General features: G+C 39.0%; 2 protein-coding genes across 4 annotated transcripts; one reads left to right on the forward strand and one right to left on the reverse strand.

Annotated features, from left to right (window-relative positions):
- The first annotated feature begins 1,996 nt into the window (after window positions 1-1,996).
- tmem184c (transmembrane protein 184C) lies at window positions 1,997-10,243 on the forward strand. The gene is made up of 10 exons (XM_059342288.1): window positions 1,997-2,818; window positions 4,935-5,065; window positions 5,157-5,193; window positions 5,705-5,910; window positions 6,662-6,736; window positions 6,825-6,918; window positions 7,024-7,136; window positions 7,228-7,327; window positions 7,424-7,595; window positions 8,285-10,243. The coding sequence occupies exons 1-10, from the start codon at window positions 2,702-2,704 to the stop codon at window positions 8,593-8,595; spliced, it is 1,356 nt and encodes a 451-aa protein (XP_059198271.1). The 5' UTR covers window positions 1,997-2,701; the 3' UTR covers window positions 8,596-10,243.
- Window positions 10,172-27,462, reverse strand: prmt9 (protein arginine methyltransferase 9). Of its 3 annotated transcripts, XR_009394996.1 has the most exons (14): window positions 27,085-27,462; window positions 26,066-26,265; window positions 25,256-25,404; window positions 24,424-24,660; window positions 24,155-24,322; window positions 23,944-24,046; window positions 20,498-20,607; window positions 20,175-20,367; window positions 18,458-18,641; window positions 15,576-16,275; window positions 14,791-14,822; window positions 14,669-14,683; window positions 11,559-11,681; window positions 10,731-10,869 (listed from the first exon to the last, which is right to left on the reverse strand). XR_009394996.1 is itself a non-coding variant. In XM_059342261.1 (13 exons), the coding sequence occupies exons 2-13, from the start codon at window positions 26,261-26,263 to the stop codon at window positions 10,627-10,629; spliced, it is 2,562 nt and encodes an 853-aa protein (XP_059198244.1). In that variant the 5' UTR covers window positions 26,264-26,265; window positions 27,085-27,461; the 3' UTR covers window positions 10,172-10,626. The 3 variants fall into 3 exon arrangements, 2 of the variants coding, with proteins under 2 accessions (XP_059198244.1, XP_059198258.1); XM_059342261.1 differs by having other exon boundaries at window positions 10,172-10,869; window positions 14,669-14,822; window positions 27,085-27,461; XM_059342275.1 differs by lacking the exons at window positions 25,256-25,404; window positions 26,066-26,265; window positions 27,085-27,462 and having other exon boundaries at window positions 10,172-10,869; window positions 14,669-14,822; window positions 24,446-24,540.
- Window positions 27,463-27,760: the final 298 nt, after the last annotated feature.

Below are 27,760 nucleotides of genomic sequence, written 5' to 3' on the forward strand. Positions count from 1 at the left end.
ACACTTGTTTTTAAAATAACTGCTGTTCATGTTGTAGGAGCTTCTTTGACTCCATCCTACTTCACTTATGTTGTTGTTCAGGAACAGATGAACTGAAGCGAACACCCTCAGTGAGCCTGAACATTTCCTGACACAAAGGCCTATGGCAGACATATTAAGATAAATAAGTAATTGTTGAACAATTGCAGACTTGTGTATTCCTCTGACAAAGGAGGTGCACTTTGGCTGATACATTATATCTCAGGAATCAGACAGTGAGTCTCCTCCTTTGTTGTGCATTGATTATTATTATTCCTCAGACCTATCCATTCTGCTTATCCCCATCTATGTGGTTTTTCCTGCAAGGCATATACTCGTCGACGTACTTCACCCTACAGTTATGGCTACGATTCAATGAGACATAATGGACGCCACATCCTTTATGCTAAAATCTGTTATGGGTCTGATCAAACACAGCATATGTTTATCTACCCTGCCCTTACATGGCTGTACCCTGTATGCCACTTTGCATGGCAATCCCTCCAAGCTATCCACCATGGCACCCTATTTCACGACTTGTGGCAAAGACTATTTCTAATTCATAAAAGCCAAAAGGATCAATTCAAAATTCATGAACAATCTGTCCTGCTACAACCAGTGATTTGTGTGACTGTGGGGCAGTGGAGACACGGAGCAACAGAAAGGAAAGTTCTGCCTCCCCTCATTTCACAGGAAGACACACAAACACAAATATTCTCAAGCAGGTGCACAAACACATGCACACGAAAGGAAATGGTGAGGAGGGGGTCCTGATGCAAAATCTTAATTACTTTATTAATGCAGGATTTAGATGAAGCAAAAAATAAAAACCTTAAAAAGGGCTAATTGCTAGTGGAGTGCGGCATTAACGACATAAATGCTTTTCTGAAGGGAGTGAACAATGGATGATGGTTACTTAAACAGCCAGTAAATCTGACAGATGATCTCATGATTGAGAGCTTTCCCTTTTTATTGAAAACATCATAACATTTTTTGTCAGTAAAATTGTATTTAATTTGACTAACATATTTCTAAAAAATAGTGACTTTTTGAAAAATATATAAAATTGTTAAAATGTTTCTAAAGATAAAATTAATTACATAAATTAGATAAAAATAAATTACTTTCACTTATTAAGATTACAAAGATAAGTTCACTTACCAATATCTGGGACTAATATGGGGCTTTTTCCTTGTTGTTACCTTGTCTGGCTCTAGCAGGCCTTTCGCACTGAAGACATTTTGACTTGTCACAGTGGACAAAGCCCAGGTATAAATAATAAAATGATTAATGGCTGAATTCCATTTAGCTGCTCTGGTTTCAGGTCCTGGTTCTGTGCATGTTGGCTTATACTGTCATGACTAAGTTGTACATTTGAATAGAACAAAGCATTGTTAATGTTAACAACTCCAGCGCTTTTCTATGACAAGTCTGTTGTCATGTTGTGGAGAAGTTCAGTGTGGATACATTTTAACTGCATTACTGAATTGGTTGTATTGCACTTTAACAAATGCATTGTCCTATGAAGTTTTTAACATATTTTATTCGTCATATGTTCAATGTAATTTATAGACACTGAGTACGGACAAAAAAAATACAGGCTATGCACAGTTTTAGTCCAGGACTGCTGGTCATTCTTGCAATTGGAAAGAGTCCAACTGTGCAAGCAAACTCAATGTACAAGAGGTAAGAGAAGCAGAATGTTATATTTTTTTCAAATTTGTAAATATTAGACTATTAATTAAGACTATTAAGACTATTAAACTACTAAAAATGCATACTATATTAAACAACATTGCCCATACATCTACTTTTCAAAGCATATCAGCTATAATAAACTGTTTAAGTAAGTGTCATTTCAATGCAGGTGGAAGCAAAATATTTGCAAATTGAAAACATAATGCATAAACAGCCTTAACAAAGGGAGACATTTTCAAATGCGATCTATGGTAAAACAGTAAACACGGTGACCTGTCCCGGTCGACTAAAATGATTTTTTTTAGGTCTGGTATCCTGGTAATAGTTAATTCACATTGCCATCTGCTGGCGAAACCACAAATCATGTGATCAATGACAATGCAGAGCAACCAACCCAGTCCCGAGTAACGTCAGAGCCGTGCGTCACACAGCAACATAACGAGCTCTCCTTATCGATTGGCTAATTGTCTCCCTTCCACCAATCACATTCCAGATTGTAGGCGGGACTAGCGCTACTTCCGAAGACAACAACAGGAAGAAAGAAAACTGAACAGCAATTACTTTTTGGGAAACTTTTACAAAACCTACTTAAAATACTGTTAACTGTTTATACATCTAAACAGTCGGATTTATATATAAATGAGGAGTTTTACTTTACTGCGTTCGAGACATTGGGACACTTTCAACGGATACAACGGTATCACCTGCTTTATTTGTTTACATGGTGAAAAAGCTGACGAGCTAACGTTAGCAACCTAGCCTTGTAAAATTCGAGTCATATGAGCTGGTAATGATCCAACAGCTTCTTCCTCATGAATGAAACTTCGCATAAGAAGAAGAGATAACGTACCTGTACACCAGTGAGAGGTCGTGTTGGGTCGCAGTGGGCAGTTGGAAGTGTAACAATGCGAAGCTAACGTTAAAGGTGTCGAGTTGATTTGTTTTGTCACTGCACCTGGGCCACTTTTAAAGGCCTCGTATCAAGATGCCTTGTTCCTGTGGGAATTGGAGAAGATGGATCCGGCCGCTGGTCGTCGTGCTGTATATCTTGTTGCTATTAGTCGTCCTGCCCCTGTGCATCTGGGAGCTGCAGAAGTCAGAGGTCAGTTCGAGCAATCGATTAATCGGACTGACATGCAGGGCCGGTTCTAGGCAGGCATATATGAGGGGCAGTCAGAAATGTTTTTTTCTGTGCTTATAGTAACGATGCTTTCTTCATTGAAAGGGGTCTATGTGTCCAACCCTAACCTGGAGAAGTGGATTGTCAGGCCTCTACCTTCAGACCTGTCCAGGTGTCCCACCTGGACCAGGACTAAGCTCCTGCTGGTTTAGCTCTTAATGTCACTGAGGCACGCAAACCCCCTGACCACAATAAGGTGGTGTTGTGCCGTATTAAGCACCCCTGCCGTGAAAAGCACCCCCTCGTCGCGGGGAGTTTACTTAGGAGTTTATATTCAATGATAAGTAGACCAAGAAAAAAAACAATACACTGACACTTCAATATACATATATATATATATATATATATATATATATATATATACACTCACACAAACACATACCTAGGAGTTTATATTATATATATTTACAAATATTATGGAAGACAACACAGTAAGCAGGCTATTAATTAATGACATCAATAACCATTTACCCGATTTTTGTTATCTGTGACTGTGATTGTGGGAAAGTATGACTATTGTGGAATCCATGAGCGCATTTAAACATGAATCATTAACACAAAACTGGACGCTAAACAGAACGTGACATGGAATGAGAATATCATTTTTGTCATTGTGTGTACGTTGTCATTTGTAGTAAATTAAACATGAGCATTTAGTCCTTTTTGACATTTACTCGTGAATAAGAGATCTGTGGGTAATATATGTCCGTTTGGTAGTAGTTTATAGCGTCCTCTCCACATGTGCGACGAGGGGGTGCTTTTCACGGCAGAGGTGCTTAATACGGCACAACAGTGGCAATCCCTCGGGGGGGGGACTGAAAAATAAAAATAAAATGAATGAATAAAATAAAATAAAACATCCTCCATCCAGATTTCAGATGTATTGTTTATTTTGTGAGTATATTAAAATGTGCTTTCTCAACTTCTAAAATTTGATGTGAGGGGGCAAGACATTTATTTAAGGGGGCTGGGCCCCCTCTTGCCCCAGCGTAGAGCCGGCCTTGCTGACATGTCGCTTAATTTTGGTTTTGGGAGCCCTGTTGGTTTGACAATGTGGTGAAATGTAACATCACATTTGGTACTCAAGCACTGTACTGCAATGTTGAGGTACTTTTTAGTCAGTAATGTTATATGCCAAGTTAGAATATAATATGCTATACAACTTTTTCTTTACACCACTGCATTTATGTTACAATCAATCAAACAAAGTCTTTATTGTCATCTTGCAAATCAGCAGTTGTATAGTGCAAAATGAGAAAATGTTTCTAAGGGAATACCAAAGCATCAAGCACATAAAATTTTAAACATTCACACATAAATAAAACTTTTTATAGATTTGATCCATTGCTTCCAGCAGAACAGTCTTCTACTCAAGTATTATTGTTATAGTCTGTAGTTGAGTCCCCTTGGAGATTTCTAAATTGAGATTCAAGATTTAGTTTATTGTCTTTTTCTTGTTTACTACACACATAAAAAATCATAATGTTCATCCTAGAAATAAGGATAAAAATATGTCTAAATGTGCTTTAAAATGTACATATATACAATTTATTTGTTGTTAGTGCTGGTTTTAATCTTAATTAAACCTATTTTAGGCAATTGCTAAAATGAAGTAAAAATGAAGTGGCTTTCTTCGTGATTCCAGTCCAGTGACTTGTCATAATTAAAAAGAGTCTTTGCAGATGTAAATTTCAGTTATAAAACTTTTTGAATAATCATACCGCTGTTAAAGATAATACGGCTGTCAGGGCTGAATTTTAGCAAAAAATATCATGATTAACTGTAAAATACTATTTAAAATGAATGCATCTTTACTGATAATCCTACAAAATATTATCTGTATAACTGTAATCTGTAACACTATAAAATTGCTTTCTGCATTTTAACTACTATTGAGCACAATTGTATAATAAAACCTAGAGTAAAGGGTCTGAATACTGCTTCATATTACATGTAGAAAAATTACAAAAATGTCTATTTTCCCAGCCTTAAAACTTAACTTTAACTTTGTTGACTGTGTCTTTCTATGTAATGACAGGTTGGCACTCATAATAAAGCATGGTTCATCGCTGGAATATTTGTCTTCATGACCATACCCATATCATTATGGGGCATCCTGCAGCATCTGGTTCACTACACTCAGCCAGAGCTGCAGAAACCTATCATCAGGTAAAGACGTCAACAATCATGTCATCCATGAGACTGTCTGAGACTGTGTTTTAATGTTTTTTGTTATTGTTGTTTTTTTTTTTGTTTATAGGATACTATGGATGGTCCCAATATACAGCCTGGACAGTGTGAGTTGTGTGTTATATATTGATTGATTGATTGTCTTTATTTCGAATATGCAAGCAATAAAAAAACAAGTTTAAATATTAATAGATTAATAAATAAAATACAAAACAAAAAAGCAAAAAAAATTGAAAAAAAACAGACACTTTCTGCAAGCTCGAAAGGGGGTAGGAAGAAGTAAAAAAACGTATCTAGTCCTACCCCTTAATGGGTCAGTATATACATACATATGTGAATAATCAATATAGTCACATACAAATATTATAGATAATTATATATACATATACTATAAACAATTTATATTACATTGTGAATACCTATACATGTATATTGTAAATGACTATATATATATAAATATTATAAACATAAATACAATTACTATGTATATTACAAAATTACAGTCTACATACGTCCATGTTACTATATTAAAGAACATTCAAAAATAAAAGCTGCATGATTAAGATAATTAAACATATTCTCTTTCAATGTAATTCCCCCTCTCTTTTTTTTTTGCAGTGGATTGCATTGAAATACCCCCGTATAGCAATTTATGTGGACACATGCAGGGAGTGCTACGAGGCCTATGTCATCTACAACTTCATGACCTTCTTGCTGAACTACCTGGAGAATCAGTACCCCAGCCTGGTGTCGATGCTGGAGGCCCAGGAGCAGCAGAAACATCTGCCCCCTCTTTGCTGCTGCCCACCCTGGCCAATGGGAGAGTATGTTTCCTTTAAAATTAAACCACTTTTACTATAAGGACTGAAATACATGCAATCCATGTAGGACCGCAGGTTCATCTTACAATGTGGCAGCCAACACACTACAGCTAAACAAATGCTTAATCTTTTCAATAGTAGTTTACTGTAGCTGTGTTCTCAAGGAGTAGTGTCAAGTCAACAATGGAAATGCCTAAAAGATAAACAGTGCCAGGTTTGTTTCTTGTACAAAAAAGTTAATTTGAGATTGTTTCAAGGCATAGAAATCTTTTTTCTTTGTTGTAGTAAACAAATCAATGCTTGTCATCAGTTTCAAATTATACCCAGTCAGACAGGAACCATCTGTAATTGGTTAACATGCTTGTGTGCAGTTAATTTTATCCAGATTTGTTTTTCATGAGAATCAGTTTGTACGTCATAACTGAAGCAGAACAAATTAATTAACTTGGCCCAAATGCCAGCAGTATCAGCCTCATTGCATTAGCTTTGTATTTTATAATACTGCCTTGGTAAATGATTTAACCCTCCAGGGTCGTATTGCATTTTGCACATGGATGTCATAGTCCATGATTGAATAGTTGTTGAGGAATATGACAGTTTAGCATTAAAATGTTGTGATTACACTTGTTTCAAGGATCCACTCACCACATGCATTATGACCATAAATGGGTTTGATTTAAAATACAATATGAGCAAACTCAATGTTGTTAAACTAATTAATTAAATCTAATTCAAATGATATATTCCCCTGCAGGGTTTTATTGTTGAGATGCAAATTGGGAGTGTTGCAGTACACCGTGGTCAGACCCGTCACAACAGTGATTGCCTTGTAAGTAAACTGCTCCTCATCCACATCTTTCGCTTTTTGATCACTATTTGAATTAACATCTATTGCATCTGTTTCTCCTTCTTCCTAGGATCTGTCAGCTATGTGGAGTGTATGATGAAGGCAATTTTAGTTCCAAAAATGCATGGACGTACCTGGTCATCTTTAACAACATGTCACAGCTGGTAATGCTGCTTCTAATTCTTGAGTCTAAATGTAAAAGTAAAGATTGTATTAAGGGCATGTAAGGATGGAATATATTTCTCTTTGTCTGTCTTCTCTTGATCTAGTTTGCCATGTACTGCCTGGTGCTGTTCTACAGGGCTCTCAGAGAGGAACTGAGTCCAATCAGACCAGTGGGAAAATTTCTATGTGTCAAAATGGTGGTGTTCGTCTCTTTCTGGTAATTCTGCGTTCAAACTTAATGACACGACCTGGAACCTTCTGAAAATATGCTTTATTTATCCTTTGTAAATGCTTGTGGACCCTTCTAGGCAAGCTGTGTTCATTGCTTTGCTGGTGAAAGTGGGCATTATCTCAGAGACACGTACATGGGACTGGAATAGTGTGGAGGCTGTAGCTACTGGCTTACAGGTAAGTTAATACATATCTATATGGCCTCCGAAATGTTTACCAACTTAACTTTTTACCGCTGTGGAAAACAACCAACCAACAACCAAATCCCCTCAGGATTTCATCATCTGTGTGGAGATGTTTCTGGCAGCCATCGCCCATCACTTCAGCTTCACCTACAAGCCCTACATACAGGAGGCTGAGGAGGGTTCTTGCTTTGACTCTTTCATGGCAATGTGGGACATTTCTGACGTCCGAGCGGACATCTCTGAACAAGTCCGCAATGTTGGTAGGTGCTCTCCTGACTACTGAAATACATTGTAGCATATATATTAGGCTGAAGACCTATCTCTTCCAACAATACCTCGGTTAAGTCATGGTCACCTAACAGATATTCATTCATTCATTCATTCATTCCCATTAACCGATTATCCGCAATCGGGTCGCGGGGGGCTGGAGCCTATCCCAGCTGTCATTGGGCGAGAGGCGGGGTACACCCTGGACAGGACGCCAGACTATCGCAGGGCTGACACATAGAGACAGACAATCACACTCTCATTCACACCTATGGGCAATTTAGAGTCACCAATTAAACCTAAGTGCATGTTTTTGGACTGTGGGAGGAAGCCGGAGTACCCGGTGAGAACCCACGCTGACATGGGGAGAACATGCAAACTCCACACAGAAGAGCCGCAGGCGGGAGGCGAACCGGCAACCCTCTCCTAACAGATATATTAAAAAAAAAAAAAAAACTCTTCTTCTTTTCTCTTCTTTTCTTCTTTAACATATAGCACTCCTTAGCAATGACAGTTAGCTCTTAAAGTTGTGTACTTACTCGATTCCTATGGTCTATGTCTAGTACCATCAGGTTGAATGCACTTATTGTAAGTCGCTTTGGACAAAAGTGTCTGCTAAATGACATGTAATGTAATGTAATTCTCAGACACTGGTAAAGACTTTTTTTGTCCTCTTTGACAGGGAGAACAGTTATGGGTCGTCCGAGAAAGTCCTACTTCGGTGAGGCGCAGAGTGATGGCGAGCGGTCTGGTCTGCTCTCTTCCAGCTCCCAAGATGCAATCACAGAGGCAGCATCCAACCCGGTGTCCCCCAGAGGTCAATACGAGGGCCTGGGCAAAACCCTCACACCGCACTCTTTGTCCGCCCCTGCTGGGCTCAGCTCGGCGCCGTGGGATGATGGATATGAGCCCGATCCCGAAGAAACCCCTGAAGAGGAAAGGACCAACCAAAGCAAAGAGCCAACAGAAGCAGATCTCATCGTGATCACCTAGCCTGTTGTAAAAGGTGACGTGACCGACAGACTACCAGACAAGGTTGGGCGGGACCCAATTACAGCCTTGCCATTTTCTTTCAGACATTACTGTACTGATGCAACATTAAATAAACTGTTTTCAAAAGGCACATCAACCAACATAGTAGACATTTGCCAACAAATACGAAACAAGATGGACCTCTCTGCCAGTGACAGCTCCAAGAATGTTCAGTGAAGTTATGGCACTAAATAACCTGTAGATAAGGTGCAGTTTTTATTGTTCTTGGCTGTAGGTTCTGCAGAAAGGGACAGTACACCCCCAAATCAAATATTTTCCTCTAGGAACTGTCTTAGAAAGAAAAAAAATTCCGTTATTAAACTCCTTACAACAAGGTGTGTGGATCATCTCCACTAACTGCATCATTTCTGGAAAGAGACTTTGCTGTTGGGTCTTCAAATGTATTATTTTGGATCCTTGAGTACCACAAGCCAAGTGCCAAATAGTCCCATTATATTCAAGAGAAAGCAGATCTCCAGCTCTCAGCATCTCTCACCCAAACAATCTAGATTGATTAGTAGCACAGGTACAGGTGAAAGGGAAAATGTGGTTTAGATTTGGGTTGAACTGTCCCTTTAATGTGCGTCCTGATGAGCACACTAGTCACATTTGTTGAGATGAGACGCCACATACCTTTAAGTCTGGTAAAACTTGCATGTGTATCCTTTCCCAATAGGAAATTATTACACTTTCTCATGCCGTCTCAATCATATCATCATCTCTGATGTGACACTTGGATGATACAGACAAATATGCAACTTTTAAAATACATGTTTCCTTCACTATATCTGAATTTAGAGTGATTTCAGACGACATCAATTAAAATAAGTAATCGTAAATGGAAATCTACGATTTTAAAGCACATTAGATGTCTAAAAGTGTCTATTTTTTTGTCCTAGCTTGTAGAAGATTTGTATCAATGAGGGTGAGAAAGAAAAGAGCCGAAGCAACAAATGTTGAACAGTTATGACTAAACTGTTAGTGGAGAAATCAATTTGGGAGAACTGACGTGTGTCCTAATATTAATACAATGTTTTACTAAGTATACTAAGTACATATGAAGTATTAAAATAACACACAGTTCAGTCTGAAACGGTACAATCAGCACATTCTAGTAAATTCCTATCAATGCTTTTCTGCACACAGCGCACTCTAAAGTGTTAATAGAAATGTGTTAACTCGTCTTCTCAGATGCCTTGTTTTATGTGCCGTGGAACTATTCTATCCACTACACCACCCATTATATTCCATGATCAGTTTTATTCTCTGTATCCTATTTTTAGCTTTTAAGATTGAGCTGTTTTGTACCAAAGCCATTTTCTTTTCACCATAGATTTTTGTTTAGCTTCTTTTTTTTTTGGGTTATTGTGACTTACGTGGATACGTACAGGGATATTAACATGTTTAATGTACAGTGTTGGATATCAGGTTTTGTCAGAAAACAAAAAGTATCAAATCAACTGCATTATCTGCATCATGTCCATCTACAGAATGTTACATTGCCTTATATGATTCTTAAAAAACAAAACTGACAGGGTTATGTAAATGGTTCAACATTTTAATTAAATTCCATCTCTGACAGTCTCTTGAATAAATCAGATTAATTACATTTTTTCTTGCGTTTTTTTTAAGAAAATGTCACATTTATTGTTTGAATTTTTGATACCGACAAACATTTACAAAAACAACTGTGCCCATAATGAACGGACGACTATAATATTTATAATATATACTTACAAATATAAGTACAAACTATAAATGTCCTATAATCTTATGGCACAATTTACAAACAAAAACATGACTTGAAGGCCCATCGTGATGACTTCCCACCGATAAGTAAGATCAGTGTGGCTCATGCAGGAGAAATCGTAAATGATAGCAGAAAAGGAATGCACAGCATTTAATGCATTTCCCAATGTGACAATAGCCTCCTTCTGATTGAGGCATAAACTATATAGAAATGATCTTGTTGCAGACCTACAGTGTAACAGGTTATTGGTCCATTGGCCCAGGGGTGTTCTCTATATGTGCTGATATGGAGATGGCGCTCTTGTGAAGCTTCACAGCGAGGCGAACCCAGTCTCCGACTCGTACCTCCAGGGGCTGCTGCAGCACCACAGCCGCCTGCTTCCAGTGAGAGTTCTTGCTGAGGGTGCTCACACTGATCTCCTGGTCCAGGTAGATGTGGTACCAAAAGGGAACTGCAGTTATTCTGCCTGAAGATGTAGCCTGGACCTGAGAAACAGATTGTAAAAAGAGACTTAATGGTAGATAAGAACAATCAGCTACTCAGTGATAATTACCATTAAATCACTGGTCATGTTTTGCTTCTATTAGTTTAAAAGTAATAAATGACTTATGCAAAAAAAAAAAAAAAAAAGTTTCAAAAAAAGATCCTTAATATATTTTTAGTGGATCGAAGAGAGATGTGTGTACAGGTGCATCTCAATGAATTCGAATATCATAGAAAGTTCATTTTATGTCAGTTATTCAATTCAAAAAGTGTAAATAACACATTATAAAGATCCATTACACACAGAATGAAACATTTCATGTCTTAATTAATTTAATTTCTTCTAATTATAATGATTATGGCTTATATTTAATGAAGACCTAAAATTCAGTTTCTAAAAAATAATTGAATGTTACAAAACACCAATTTTAAAAAGTATGTTTAATATGGAAATGTCGGCCTCTGAAAAGTATGTCCATCTATATGCACTCAATACTTGGTTGGGGCTATTTGACTTGAACTACTGGAAATGGACATTTCCATGATATTCTAATATATTGAGATACACCTGTATAGTAGGTATGAGGCTTCAAAACAGTAGTCCACAAACTAATGGGTGATACTGTGATGGCTACGTCCTCTTCACTCATGCATTCTACAATTAAATCCAATCATGCTGCAGATATCTCACCTTTACGTCTCTGTTAATGTAGTTTGCGTTGGTGTTCATCAGGTCAAGAACAAAGAGCTCCACAGACTCACTGAGATGCCTGCACTCCAGTGTGGAAAAGTCCAAAAACACATGTACCGGTACCTACAGGACATAAAAGATAAAGTCAGTAATAAAGGAAACTGGAATGGATTAAATCACACGATTTAATCCATTCCAGTATCAAGCAATGGAATGGATTTCCCCCTAAAAAATATATTACATTTTTTTTTTTTTAAATCAAAGCACTCTGTTTTGTTTAAGTACACAAATAAAAAAAGACTTAATTTTTGTGGCTATATTTTTTTAAAGACCATTGCTTTCTCAATTGTTTTTAAATTAGGTACTATAACAAAGCTGTGTGCCTCTTTTCTCTTTATTGTAGAGGACCTACATCATGTTCTCTTATATTTGAAAACAAAAAAACTAGGTTGTTTATTTTTTGCTCATGAGACCGCATTTTTTATAAGTCTCAGAAAAAAGGCTCAGACCTTAAAACAAAACCAAAAAACAGAAGCACTGCTGCAGTGTTTTAAAAACCATGCAAAAGCTGACTCACGGTTGTTGTTGTTGTTGTTGTTGGCACTCCCAGACCATTATTTATCCACATTAGGTTTTAATTCGTAGTGTCAGTAGATAATCGCTCAATCCCTGATTAATGCTTGGAAACTAATCTTCCACTTCAAACTCTTGCAAACTTGACAAACGGGCCGTGGCTGCAGGGCAGCACAGTTAAAAGCTGAGGGAGAAGCCAAAGTGGCAGCGCAGAAAGTGTCACAGTTTCCTTTACTGCAGAACAAAAGAATCTTTCCTCCTCCCTGTCACAGTTGTGTAGACCTCAGAGCCCGCTGTTTGATGTGCTTGATGTAATGTATACTGATGGATTCAGGTAGGAATGTCTTGGGCCAAGCTGTGTGTTGTGTCTTTGTGTGACAGTTGTGCTAGAAAGTGCCCTCCACTGAGGGCTTCAAAGACAACACCTGTTAAAACAAACGACCGTCCCATGTGGGGGCCTGTGAAATTAGAGCACAAACATGATGCTGGGAAGAAAAAAAAAGAGATAATTTCCAGACCAAATAAAGAAAAAGAATTCAAAAGGGATTTTTTTCAGCTTCTTTAACACAGCTGGAAGCACACATCAAAGAGTCGTGCACAACAGAAAACACAGCCCTGGACCTTAGTATTCCAAGTGAAATACCTTGTTCAACAAAAGACACACACAGTCTTTTTTTGTACCTTTTTAGTTTTGCACTATATGTCAATCGTATTTAACCAAATCCACAAGTAACGCGTTTACTCCGAATGGACAAACTTTGAATGCGAAAGCAAGCTTACAAACACTGCTAATGCAACACTGCATACTGCATGTGAAAACTGGAAATATTGACTGTTGCATCAGGAACATGAGACAGAATTGGAGATGTGAGTGGCCTGAGATGTACAAAAGGAAGATTTTGCAACTTGTCTTGTGAAGACTGGAGAAGTTTCAGCTTGACAATATGGTTCAATTTGACTTCTTATGCCACTATTTACTGTCACTGACTACAACAGTCTTTTTTTTTGTCTTTTTTGGTCATGTTTTGGTAATTTTGTGTCAAATTTTGGTAATTTTGTGTCTTTTTTTGTCATTTTACGTCTATTTTTTGTCATTTTGTGTCTTTTTTGTCATTTTACATCTATTTTTGGTCATTTTGTGTCTTTTTTTTGGTCATTTTGTGTCTTTTTTTGTCATTGTGTGTTGTTTTTGGTCATCTTATGACTGCAACAGGGCTGCCCACTTTTAGGATCATTCCAACCACTTCCAACAGGGGAAAGCTTTCTGGGCCCCTGCAGTGTTGAGGGTCCATGGAGGCCAGCAATGAACTTGTCTATCCCAAATATAAGCAATGACAACCACATTTTAATTTTGAACAAAAATATTCGGCATTTTCGGCAAAAACAAGAAAAATAAACAGTGTAATAAATGGTAAATGGACTGCACTTATATAGTGCTTTTATCCAAAGTGCTTTACACTACAGACTGCACTCATTCACCCGTTCACACACACACACACATTCATACTGGTGGCCGAGGCTACCAGGGCACACTGGTGCCACCTGCCACCATTGGGAATTCATTCACACACCCATGGACGCAGCATCGGGAGCAATTTGGGGTTGAGTAATTTGCTCAAGGATCCTTTGACATGTAGGCTGCCATGGTCAGGGATCGAACCACCAACATTCCGATCGGTATGCAGCCGCTTTACCAACTGAGCCTGATTCATAATGCAACACCCTCTCTCTCACACACTTTTTATTTAATGTATGTGTTCTATTTATTGTCTTTTTATTGCAATGTCTACTCATTGTTTTTATTTATTTCAGGGCCTGAGTTTTGTTTTTTGTGTGCTCTATTCTTTTCTAACTTTGCTCCCCCAGCGGGACCCAAGTACATCATTTCGTTCCACTTCATGTACCAACATGTTCCAATAATGACAATAAACTTCCTTGAATCCTTGAATGCTCTCCTTGATTATTGTAGGAGTATGTGTATGCAACTATTAAAAAAATGCAGCCATACAGCCACATGAACTAAGAAACGGACTAATTTTAACTATTAGCTGATGCCCGAGTGGATTTCCATACTATGCCAGGTGTTTGGTCAGATGGGTCAGACAGAGAGAGCATGCGGATTAGTTAATATGAGTAAAGTTTTGGATTTGGAGAGGAGCCCCAATCACTGGATCTTTTCAGGGGCCCAGACATTTCTTTGGGCGGGCCTGCAATGCAGCAGGTAATCTGCTGACCAAACTGTAGCAGCAACATGTAGTACTTTTTCATATTTTTAGGGGGCTTAAGCAATACGTATGATGGCTAAACTACCATTTCAAGACCTGCAGAAAAATGGACCATCATTTTCCCCTTTTTGTCTTGTTGCTGTAACCCTCTCTTTGTGAAAATACAGAGAGGCAGGCATAAGATATGATATGGCATCCTGTTTAGGAAGCCGACATCTTTTTGTTTCTCAAGTTCGAGATCCGAGGTCAGCAGCAAACCCTGGTTAACCCAAGTTAACCTTGATAGATAGAAGCTGATGTGGTTGTACTTACAGTGAACTGGTTGATGAAGGGAGCGATATTGAATCCCAGTGTGGGCTCCTGACCCTGGACAGCACTCTCCAGCAGCAACGTTTCCGACTCCACCATCATACCATGGACCTCAATCTTTGCTGGGAAAATACTTCCTCCATCCTCCAGCAAACACCTAGAACAGATCATAGAAAACAACCCACATTTATATCAGATTGTTCTCTATTATATCAAAAATAATAACCTGATGAAGGCCCCTCTACTGAAACATTTCCAATATCCAAAAGTGAAACATTCAAATGATCAAAACATAAGGCGCATTCTATTAGGTACTTTTCCCTTTAGTAAGCTGCTATGGGTGTGGCTTGGGAGAGAGGATCTGCCTAAGATCCGCCCAACTCCACCAGTTAGCAGCTCAGAAAGTACCCGCCTCTGGTATTCACTTTTCTGAGCCACTACTGAGCCACTACTAACTAGTCAACGCTGGTTGTATACGGTTGAGGCGGGATATGTCATGAGTAGAACTCGACACAACCAACACATGACAGCGCCATCTTCGAAAGAAATAAGCAGAGCAGACTGAGATGAAAGAATTGAGAACAAGAAACCAAAGAAGCGAAGACGATGGACAAAGGAAAAAGAAATACCGTCGACAAGTAGATTGACTGTGAAGTCGTGGCGTCGCGTCACTGACGTCACGGTCAAAATTGTCCCCGAATAATCACGTAAGTGTCGCAGAACTATTTACGTCATATTCTAACTATGTTGGTTAGCCGCTACAAAAGTACCTGTATGGGAACAGGGGCCGAGGGGAACTAACTAGCTAACTAACTTTCCAAAAAGTACTCAGTGGAGATATGCCTACCAAGCACCTAAACAAATGTGATCAAACATTTCTGTATGCCCTTTTCTGGCTGCTTCCTCTTACCTCGCCAGTGAAGCTTTCTCCATCAGCTTCTGTCTGATGAGACCACAAGTCTCCACGCAGTCCAGCATGATGGCGCTCCAAAGCTTCTCTCTGGTCGGCCTTTTCAGCATCCCCTGCTCGTCCTCCATGTGGTTCAGCCAGAACTCTAGTCTCTGTTCTGGGACATTGTTGCCACGAGCCAGTCTCTTTAGCACTTCCTGTTGCTTGTTCTTTTCCATGGAGCTGTACGCTTTCACGCGGCCCTGGCTGGCAGCGATGAGCGAGAGCAGAGAGAAGCCCTCTGACACATCCAGGACATAGAACAGGTCACTACAGTCTGTGGAGTCAGGGAGGCCAGACTGAACATCTGATCCTCGCTCTTTGTTCTGGCATTTCACCTTCAGCTGGGAGATGAGTTTGGCAAGCGCATTGGAAAAACTCTGGTGGTATTCCTGGTTGTTCAGGAGCGCCATTTCTGAACACTCCAGCATGCAGAAGTCTTTAGTTTGAGCCTGGTCAGTCTGAAGACATGCTAGAGCACTGCACAGTTCTGCCTCTGGGGTTTGATTTGAAATGGGGTTTTCAGAGTCCTGCAAATCCACAAGCTCGTCTAAACGGATTTCACGGCCGTCCCTCAGCACAGCGACACTGCAGAGCCTCAGGAAGGCATCTCTGCAGGAGACTTCAACAATCAGCTCGTCTCGGGGCTTCAGGACAAAACCTGAAAAGAATCAAAAGAAGAAAACACTAACTTGACCTGATTATACTTAATGTGTGTGAACTGCACTAAAGTTTTAGCATCGACTGAAATGTACTGAGGCATAGAGAATTTAAAACTGTCACACACTGAAACTGGCAAATGTCTGACTTCTTAAGTATGATATACTTTTAATAAGAAAGTTCCTTATAGTGTCTTTTATGTTGGTTAAATTCAAAGTTATACAGCTTCTTGTGCTTAACAACATATAAAAATAAGGTTATTTTAAAAAACATCTTTATATTTCTAAAAGTTAAGTATAAAAAACGGTTTATCCACACCTGCTGTAAAAAAGAAACCTCATAAAACACCTGAAATGATCAGAAAGGGAAGAACTGCAGATAAATAGACAGCAAAATTATAATTTATAAGTTCATGCTTATGATTTTATAAATGCTAAGCTGACAGGGGTTCAAGGTTAGAAGGTGTTGCTTGGTCTACAGATTGTTAAGCCCCTTTAAGCCAAATTTATGATTTGCACTTATATAAATAAAATTGACTTGACAATTGAAAGACTTTTAAAAAGAGACCGAGAGTGAAGAAAAGAGCGAGGCCAACAGAGAAATGAGATTCAGGGGACCGGGTGCACAGAGAGAGGGGGAGAGGCCCAGAAAGGATTCCTACAGGAATAACATCTGTTCCTGTCTCCATGTCAGTGCGCGGCTCGTCAGAGGCATTTGGGAAAAATGCATATTTATCGCCTATAAGAATTTCATGAACACTAAAGAGTGTCACAGGCGATCACGGCGCACACGTCACATCGACCGGGAAACGGATGTTGGTGATCACCGGGAAAGGTGGCGGCTCCCTCGACGCTGCCGACGCCAATTAGCAGCACAGTGAAACGCTGTTTGAGTCGCGTCTGAGAGACGAGGCTCCGCAACGCCAACTGGAACATGTCACCTCATGTCAGCGGCTATTAAGTTCACAGTTAGGATGATAGAAAAGTAAAGAGTATGCAGAGCTCTTACTGACATTTGGCACATTTTAACTTTTTGCACTTCTTGTCAGTTTAAGTATGTTGTTTAAAATTGTAGTTTTTTATTTTATTTGGTGTAGTAGTGTGCTACATTGGTGGGTCTGAAAAGTGTTTTGTCCAAAATGTAATTTTTACGCTGACATATTTCAGACTTTAGCAGTGATGGAAGAAGAATTCAGATCCTTTACTTCAGTAAAAGTACTAATACAGAACTACATAATTACTCCATACAAGTTAAAGTCCTGCGTTCAAAACTTACTTAAGTAAAAGTACAAAAGTTTCAGCATCAAAATGTACTTCAGAGTTAAAGTACTCATTATGCACAATGAACCCACTTAGATTGTTAAATATATGACAAAACTAATTATTGTAATATTATTATTATTTTAATGCATTTATGCGTGCATCATGTTACTATTGTCCTTGTAGGGCAAATTTTAACTACTTAATATAATTTTATGTGGTTTAACTTTTAAAAAACAATGTATTATCATTTTAAATTGATTGTATTTTTAAGTTAAATCTCAACCTGAAAAGTAACTGAAGTTGGCAGCTAAATGTAGTGGAGTAAAAGTACAATGTTTGCCTCTAAAATGTAGTGGAGTAGAAGTGTAAAGTCACATATATGGAAATAGACAAGTACAGTACCTGAGTAAATCTACTTAGTTACATTCCACCATTGGACTTCAGTGTTGATAATTAAGCAATAAGTGTCAGGTTTACAAGATTTTTTTGGGAGCTAAATCTTTATGTGATGATAAAGATATCATCCTGTCATGACAGTAAATAATTATTCTCACTATTTCAAATGGAGATTAACCAAAAGTATTAAGTAGTCAGAACTCTTGGTCTGATGTTAACTGCAATAAAGTAGTTGTGATGATTATAGGCTGAAATGTTTTCTGCAAGAGGCATTATTTACAGTTAGAAATGTTAAATACTGAATGTACTGTAGTCTGCAACACACACACTGCCCTCATCTGTTGTAATGTGGAAATGCACAATAAATCAAAGCAGAGAATACAAGCTGAGAGGAAAATAAAATTAATTTGATTACAACTAAAATGGTTAATATATGTCATGAGAATTAATTATAATTATGGACACTTTATTGCCTTGCCAAACCTCAGGCCAATATTTTCTCTCTGCATGTCGACTGAGTCTTACCCCTGGTGCTGTGGACGGGGTAGATGGCCTGCTCCCAACAGGTGTCCTCTTGGGGTCCGGTGGACAGACTGCTCTCCTCGTCCAGATGGAGCTGGAACCACACGGCCAGAGCGTCCAGTACCCCCTCCTGAGTGACAGGCAGGCGGATCTGCTGAACCTCCCTGGAGCTCAGCCCCTCCAGGTCCTGCAGGTTACCAAAATAAAACGTTAAAGTTAAAGACAAGACAGCGGGTTTGTTGCAGGGTCTAATGTTTACCGCTGCATATCCGGTCGTCAAAGACATTGGACAATTTTAAATCTTCTCTTAAGACTAATTTTTTCTCCCAGGCTTTCGAACCTGCGTGAGAAGAAAGTTGTTTCTGTGTGCTGTACTGTACATCTCATCTCATATATTATTAGATTAAATTGTCTTTTATTTTTATTTTGTGAGTTTATTGTTATTCAATTATGTATCTTGTATTGGATTGGATTTTTTGTTGTGATTCAGTTATGTAAAGCACTTTGGTCAACCTTGGTTGTATATAAAGTGCTCTATAAATAAACGTGACCTTGACCTTGACCTTGAATGTAATGTAATGTACTAATGCCCACCACATTATTGTCACCAAATAAATGCCTTTTTTGTGGATATTCTTGTTTCAACGCTTACAAATGCACAATAAATGTGTCACTGTGTCACAATGTGTTTTGTGGCACTTCGCAAGTAAGTTGGGGATATTTGTAAATACTTCAAAATTATATTTAAAAAAAAGTAAATGGTAATCATAGCGAAAACCCTTTGAAGCCTGAGGATTAGAGGTGGAAATGCAAATAGAATTACTGTGTGAGATAACATCTCAACCCCTTGAACGGGAAATTGCACAAACAGAAACTCTCAAAATGTGGAAGAACAAAATGCAACAGGAAATCTTATTATTATTATTATCTTTTTTACTCATACTCACTGTCATATTCCTAGTACTGTAGCTGATGTGGAGCATTGCAAGAATTGGGTTGCAACTAATTGTTGTTTGGTCTATATAATGTCAGAAAATAGTGAAATATCCAAGGTGGTGTTGTTTTGTCACTCCAAAACCCAAAGATATTCAGTTTAGTTAAAAAAAGCAGAAAATGTCCTTATTGAGAGGCTAAACAAAGCATTTTCTGCAAGAAAAACTACTATAACAATATATACATTATCAAAATAGTTGGCTAATGTTTTTTCTTCAACTTGAATAACTGTTTAGGTGACCAATGTTGTGTCTTTATGTCAGAGTACTATATAACTGACTGAGGTACACTGCAGTGCTCTGACGTCTGAGTGTCATTTTACTAAGAAGAGTTTGCGTCTCTGATGCTCGACACATTATCGCAGCTCTGTCATCAGCCTAAGTTTGTCTTAAAGTCCCTACTGGTCGTGTTTGGCTAAGTATCAACTAATGATCCTCCTGGTGCTGTGTGGGAGATAAACACTGTGACTCCAATCTGCCAGGTGTTCACTGCGAGCTAATAAACCAGGCAACAATCCCTGCAGGCCTATAGCTAAATAATAAGTGGCCACCGACGTGCAAAATTTTGGCCTGTGAGGCAGCCAATATGTTCGTTTTATGGGGCCGACGGAAATATGGTCAGGTAAATTAATTATTTTTCTCAGAGTCAAAACACATTAAATTGATAGTAGCTGAATGAATCCAATTATCACGGTTTATCAGCATCTGTTGTCCCCTTTTGTGCTCACCTGCACGTTGTTGAAATCTATGTTGAGGGCTGTGAACGGCTTGGTGAGAGGTTTATACCCTCCTGGCAGTCTGCTGAGTCTCTCTGTGGTGTACGGCTCCATGGAGTCGTCCGGCTCTGGGCTGCAGCTCACGGGGCTGCGGAGCTCCCCGGCTGCAGCTATGGACAGACCGCCCACCTCGGACACACAAATCCTGTGTGAAAAACAAACAGCGCTGTCATAATGAAAAGATCCAGGTTCTGTTGTTGTGATAAGTTAACTCCACGGAAAGCATATTTTATCAGACACACAGCCTACTCACAGGAACACAGATGGACTCGTACCTGTGATGTCGGCGGATCTCCAGGCTCTCAACAGCCATACCAAACACAGTGGCTCCAGCAGGAATGACCCGTCCTGTCGCAGACTGTTCCTGGAATTCATTCTCACCTCTCTTTAGGACAGGAAACATGTGCTTTTAATAAAACTGCACATTAACCCTCTTTTACGGCACAACATCAGAGTTAACTAGATACATTAACCTGTTTACTGTTTGTGTCCAGGCCTGATGAGTGAGGTCAAAGCAGAAGTGCCTAAACCTGTGTTCTATCTAACGGCCAGCAGGGGGAGCAGCAAAAATAAGTCCATTTGTATATACAGTCAAGGTAAAAAGTATTAGATCATCCTTTTTTATTAAAATCTAAATTTTGTATTTATCATAACAATACTTGTGTACATTCCATCCAAGGCAACTGCTGAAGTTCCATGTGAAGTTCTACATTGCTAGGATACAGACTAAACACCCAGAAGCATTCTTGATCATATCAGGAGACTTTAATCATGTTTCCCTCTCCTCTCACCTGAATGGATTTACACAGTTCGTTAATTGTCCCACCAGAGAAAATAAAACCCTTGATCTGCTATATGCTAATGTCAAATAAGCTTACAGAGCTACTGCCATGCCCCCAATAGGACAATCGGACCACAACTTAGTTCTTCTGGAGACTTGTTACAAACCCTGTGTGCGGAGGCAGCCTGCAACTAAACTCACAGTCAAATGGACACCAGAGGCAGCTGAGGCTCTAAAGGACTGCTTTGAATGAACAGACTGAATGTGTTGCTGGAAACAGAGGAGAACAGTATGGACTATGACAGACAGGTTGACTGCTTTACTGATTCCATCAACTTCTGTAGAGACACGGTCATACCCACTAGGACTGTACGCTGTTTCCACAATAACAAACCTTGGATTACTAGTGATTTAAAGGCAATCCTCAATGAGAAGATGGCAGCTTTTAGAGATGGTGACAAAGCACGGCTCAAACTAGTACAATATAAGTTGAAGAAGAGATTAAAGATGGCAGAGATGGAATACAAGAAGAAACTGGAGAGAAATCTACAGAACAGCAACATCCGTGAAATGTGGAGAGGAATCAACACCATCTCTGGTTACAACAACAAGAAAAGACAGCCAGTTGCGGGTGATGTAGAAAGAGCTGATGAACTCAACCAGTGTTGCTGTCCTCTACATGCTTCACCGTGCCCTCGCTCATCTGGAGGAATCTGGTGCTTATGTGAGAATCATGTTCTTTGATTTTTCAAGCACATTCAACACCATCCAACCCAACATACTTAAAAACAAGCTCACAGAGATGGGAGTGGATCTTTCCTTCATTTCCTGGATCACAGATTACCTGACAGGAAGACCACAGTATGTCAGGTTGGGGAACTGTGTTTCTGGGACATTAATGAGCAGCACAGGGGCTCCACAAGGAACTGTTCTGGCTCCATTGCTGTTCACACTGTACATAGGGGACTTCAAATACAACTCTGAGTCCTGCCACATCCAGAAGTACTCAGACGTGTATCAGGAATGGACAGGAATCTGAATATAGGGATCTCATAAAAGCCTTCAGTGACTGGAGTCACAAGAACTATCTCCTACTGAACACCTCAAAGACTAAGGAAATGATCATAGATTTACGCAGGCTCAAGCCCCCTCCTCTGCCAGTGAATACCTGTGGGGTGGACATGGAGGTGGTGCCAAGTTATAAGTATCTAGGTGTATACCTGGATGATAAGTTGGACTGGTCCCTAAACACAGACGCTCTCTACAAAAAGGGGCAGAACCGCCTCTTTTTCTTAAGGAAGCTCAGATCTCTGAACATCTGTAGTAAGATGCTGCAGATGTTTTATCAGTGTGTGGTGGTAGTGTGTTGTTTTATGCTGCAGTCTGCTGGGGAGGCAGCATCACACACAGAGAAGGCGGTTGGTTGGACAGACAGAGGAGGTGGCGGAGAGATGCACTGTCAAGATGTTCGAGGCCATCCTGAAATACCCGGATTATCCACTACACAAAACCTTTATGGACCAAAAAATCAGCAGTGGACGGCTCCTCTCTCTCCGGTGCAGGACAGAGAGATACAAAAGATCCTTCTCTCCTGCAGCCATCAGGCTGTCTCATTCTAACAGAGATTCTACCAGACTAACTGAATTTCCCCTTGGGGATAAATAAAGTAATTTTGATTTGATTGATTGATTTGTATTTTTGTCTTCAATTTCGGAGCATTTCAACCAATAACTAATTAGTTTGGAAAACAAAAAGTTGTTTCCTAGCTGGAACCAAAACATCAAACAGCAGGTTTTTCTCGATCTATAGTGTGAACTTCAGTGGGCGCTATATTCTACAGGTTGGATGGAGTCTCCTACATTTTCTTGTCATTGAAAGTTTGGTATTGAAGATAAAAACACATATCTGTAATAACAGGACAAAAGCTTGCTGGTAATGACCGTGATCTGCCATCTTGCTACCAGGGATGGAAATAATTAATCGATGATCGATTAATGGTCGTTAAGTATTTGGTCGATCACATGGATTTTTTAATCGATCGGTGTATTATTTAATTCTATCTATGACTGCGTATCAGTACTCACTGAACTGAAACACGGCCGAGCGTTCAGTTCTGCAGCTGTACGTGAATAAACCAAAGAGCAGAGAATTAAGTTGGATAAAGCTACAGTTTGCAAACTGAAAGTTGCAATAACAATTATAAAACACACTTAATTTGAGCAAAACTAGCTTACTGTACCAAATCTTGCTAGCATGAATTACTGAGTTTAATTTTATGCAAAACTTATTAAAACACAAAAGAGTACTGTCAAAAACTAACCTCATACCTCTTCTGGGGCTAAAACATACGTCATCTTTATAGTTTAATCTTACTTGAGTTAGTTTAACGATCGACAGGGAGTCTCTTTTCGTCCTTTCAAAATAAAAGCGCCCGTTATCAGTTATATTATTTTGCTAATGCATGTTTTTATACATACTGGAGAATGTTTAAAAACATTGATTAATTGATCGTTAACGTAATAGATGCTTGAGTTGGCAGGTTTCTTCCAAACGCCCATCCCTACTTGCTTCTACTGTTTACTTCTGTTTCGCATTGTGCAGCGTCCTCTGTTAATGACTCATCTTTAATCACAGTGGTTTCACTCACAACTAGTGGAAAGCGATCTGATTTGCAAGCTAGTACAAAGGTGCAAAGAATCTGTTATAGAGCCGTTCAAGACCCTGAGATAAGTTGGTGGAAAAGGTGTCTTTGAAGCTAAAACATTTCCTGTCCTCCAAGCCCTGAACTGTGAAAATATGACAATCACATTTCTAGGATTTTTCAACCCCATTTGTCAGCGGCAAACGTCAAGAGATTCTGGGCACCAAGAACTCAAAGAAACATTAATATTGTACCGTAGGAACTGGAGAACTGTGTTTGTGTTTAATTATTGAAGTTACCTGTGGGGGCAGCAGGAGGTGGTGCCAGGCATGGATCAGACTCTCTATGATGCCCTCTCCAAACAACCCAGCATCTACTGTCTCTGTCACCACCAAGGACACCCTGAGAAAAACACAACATTAAATGGAAAAACAAAAACAAAGGAACAGGAAACGACTGCAGTATTGTTCTTGTAGGCTTGATGTGGAGTATTGTTGGTATAAATTGTACCTGTGTGGGATGTCTTTTGGCACTTCCATCTCCAGAGACTTCATGTGGAGGATCTTGATGCTGCCGTCCATTTTGTTGGCGGCCAGCACCTCACAGGCCAGTTCATACATCGTCTTGGAGAGCTCACAAGCGTACACCTCAGCAGCTCCCGCCTTCTTCGCACACATCCTTAGCAAAGAGAATCAGGAAATCAGAACAATAACACTCACGCATTGAGACACAGGTCCTGCACTCTGTGACTTAATAATAAAAAGTTTCCAAATTCTCACCCAAGGATCCCAGTGCCAGTACCTATGTCAAGTACAGTGTTGCAGCCGCTCTGAACGGCTTTCTGGATGGCTTGCTGATACTTGCGGTTCCTCCCGTGGTCGTTCAGCATTAGGAAATGCCAGCGCTCCACCAGCCAGTTGGCCACACGGTAGAAGTTTTCCCTGGCTTCGGGGTAGTCTGGTCTCAGCTTCAAGGCTTTATGGAAATGACCTGCTGCTTCGTCTCTAAAACCCATTCTGGATTTTAAAAAAGGAGTCAGAAAACAGTCAAAAACTACATTATACACTACTGGTCAAAAGTTTTAGAACACACCAACTTTTCCAGAATTTAATTGAAAATGATGTAGTTTAATGTCTCAGTCGACTCTGAAATTAATGCACATTTAAAATTCTTTATTGAGCATGATAGTGTTTTGAAAATAAAAAAAGATTCAAAATCACATTTTATGTTGAACTAAAGGACTAAAAAAAGACACACAATGACAAAAAAAAGACACAAAATGACTTAAAAAAGACATGAAAAGAATTCAAAAATGCAGAAAATAGCCCAAGACTGCATAGAGTTAAGTTGTTAACCCATTTCTTGTTCCCTGAAAAACGCCTACTTGTATAATTCTGAAATGTACATTATTTTTCAGTTTTGGTTAAGCTTACCTTTTTTTTATTTACCTCTGGCAGTTCACCACTTACCTTCGTACCCTTTCAAGCTGTTCATTTGACTTGAACTGCTTGAATTTCAGTAAAAAATTGAAAAATTGGGGTGTTCTAAAACTTCTGACCGGTAGTGTATGTTTCCAAGCAATGATAGCATTTATGAGGATGAGAATAATACCTGAATAGGTGTTCACCCATGCTGTTCAGGATAACCTCATCAGCTGGAAACAGCTCCAGCGCTTGTTCGTAACAGTCAAAGAGGTCCTGAATGCGGCCCACAGAGTCCAGCTCTTCTGTCCATTTGAAGAGAGTGAACCTGAAGGACTCCTGAAAGAAAAGAGGTCACAAAATTTAGCTTCAAACCTAAACATCTTTCGATTCTGCAGCAGTAAAAACAGATTGCTGCACGTATGACTTTGGCAGTGAATTAGTCAGGCGGCTTAGCCAAATAAAGGGGACACGCCGGACAAAAGCACCACATTTTTTCCACATACTCTCTATCATTATAGGTTTCAATTTTTAGTAGGAGCCACTTCATCAAGATTGCGGTGATGGCAGCCATATAAAGTCTATGAGAAATGCTATATCTTCCAAGCCACTTAGAAGGTCAATCTTGGTGTCAAAATATACATTTTCTGGGTCCAGGAATTATTTAAAGCTATTGAGAATATCACTAGATGATTATTTGATCAAATAGATATGTTCATTTTCACTCAGACTGGAGAAGATATACAAAATATACAGAAAATGTATATTTTGACACCAAGATTGACCTTCTAAGTGGCTTGGAAGATATATTGGTTCTCATAGACTTATGGCTTATATGGCTGCCGTCTCCTATCTGCAATCTTGATGAAGTGGCTCCTACCAATAGTTGAAACCTTTGGTGATAGAGAGCATGTGGAAAAATTTTGGTGCTTTTGTCCGGCGTGTCCGCCTGACTAAATGTACACAGTCAGGTTTCCACAGCAGTATAAACAGTTGTTACCCTTGCAAAGTCCTTAAACATAGGCGCCAGGTTGAGGACCAGAAGGTAGTGCACAAACGCAGTTCCATAGTCCTGGTTGAACAGACACTGCTGGGCGCTTTCTAGGGAACTAGAGACCAGCTCGTTTCTGGCAGGGTCCTCTCTGCGGCGCCTTCGGGTCCTCCTGCCATGCTTCGGTCTCGCGCTGGCATTAGGCATCTCTTACAAAAGAAAAAAAAAGGAGAGACTATTAGGAAATGATAACATACAGATTAAGATTAGATTGGGTTCCACATATGACTCTGTAATGTACTGTATGGTGTATAGAAGTCCATTTGGGCCAGCGAAAGACAAAACATGACCAAAAGGATTTACATTTTTTATTTATTTAGCAGTGTGTCATATTTTGTATTTCTCTGTCAATTTTGTCAATACAATTTAAAACTTTTTTTTTAATTAGTCAAATTGATGAGGTATGAACTATACCTATTTACTAAGAAACCAAAGTTAAGAGCTATTATCAAAACACCAGTTTTACTGATATTCCCCCTGACTGCACTAAAAAACAAAAATAAAATAAAATAAATTAGGATTCAAGAAAATAAATCAAAACGGAGTTATCAATGAAAAAATAAGTGAATTCCAAAATCCTTCAAATGTGTTTTTTTTAATTAATGAATTTAAATTGGTTTTATATTAAAATATCAGGAGAGCTCATAGATTTGACTTACATAGATATTATATTTATTTTTAATTCCAAAATATTAGTTAATCTAATTTTCCCCCAGGAAATGTTATAATAATAATAATAATAATAATAATAATAATAATAATAGGCTCCAGCCCCCCGCGAACCGAGTGCGGATAAGCGGTTAACGATAATGGGTGGATGGATTATAATAACGTCAACATAAAATTGGAATATTACTTAGTAAGAAGCAAGTACGCTAATGTTAATAACATAAAACACGTTAATAAAGACTCTTCAAACTAAATGCTAAGTACTTTACAGCCAGCACTAGAAACTTAAGTTGACTTACTGTTTGTTGTTTTAGATCTACTGTTGTTTAGTTAAAGTACTGCCGTTAATTTCGTTAACATTACGGTGATGTCCGATAAAATCGTTAGCAGATTATAAGCAATCCTTCCTCTGGCAGCAGCCTAACGTTAGCTCAAATAATAAAATCTGTTTAAGCAGCAAGTTGCAATAGGTTAACTGCATGCCAAAAAACGACCATATCTGTTTTTCCCCACGTTAAAGCAGCGAAATGTTGACAAAAACTGTAAATCACATTTTCATCTACCGCTAAACCAAACAAGGACCGTGTCCGCGCCCTAAACAGTCCGGTTAGAAACAAGTGACGAGACAAGGTTCCACGTACGAAACTGTACTGACCTTTAATGCATTTAAAACCAATATTTATAATATATTTTACGAACGGTACGGTGTTAACTCCAGAAAACACGGTGAATAATAATTTACGCAGGTATTTACAAATTGCGCTAAATATAAATGTTCCCGCCTCAGATTTACCTCTGACGGAACCAATGACAGATTAATCTTGAAGCACAATCAAAGATTACAAAAGATCAGGATGATTCCCACTCGTGAAAACTACTACAGTGGAACATGAAAGAAGCAGTCTTAAAATGAAAATGATTTAATGTGCTTGTAACTGGGTTGTATGTCTTGAATGTTGCATTCTCGTACGTTAA

This window comes from Centropristis striata, chromosome 1 (genome assembly GCF_030273125.1).
Source record: "Centropristis striata isolate RG_2023a ecotype Rhode Island chromosome 1, C.striata_1.0, whole genome shotgun sequence".
Lineage (NCBI taxonomy): Eukaryota > Metazoa > Chordata > Actinopteri > Perciformes > Serranidae > Centropristis > Centropristis striata.

Bases quoted from the DNA above. Each gene is read 5' to 3' on its own strand.
- tmem184c (XM_059342288.1), top strand. From the start codon at position 2,702: ATGCCTTGTTCCTGTGGGAATTGGAGAAGATGGATCCGGCCGCTGGTC. The intron at 2,819-4,934 runs GTCAGTTCGAGC...ATGTAATGACAG, and splicing joins GGGAGCTGCAGAAGTCAGAG to GTTGGCACTCATAATAAAGC. The intron at 7,596-8,284 runs GTAGGTGCTCTC...CCTCTTTGACAG, and splicing joins TGAACAAGTCCGCAATGTTG to GGAGAACAGTTATGGGTCGT.
- prmt9 (XM_059342261.1), bottom strand. From the start codon at position 26,263: ATGCCTAATGCCAGCGCGAGACCGAAGCATGGCAGGAGGACCCGAAGG. The intron at 18,642-20,174 runs GTGAGCACAAAA...GGTAACCTGCAG, and splicing joins TAGATTTCAACAACGTGCAG to GACCTGGAGGGGCTGAGCTC. The intron at 14,823-15,575 runs GTAAGAGGAAGC...GATCTGTTCTAG, and splicing joins GAGAAAGCTTCACTGGCGAG to GTGTTTGCTGGAGGATGGAG.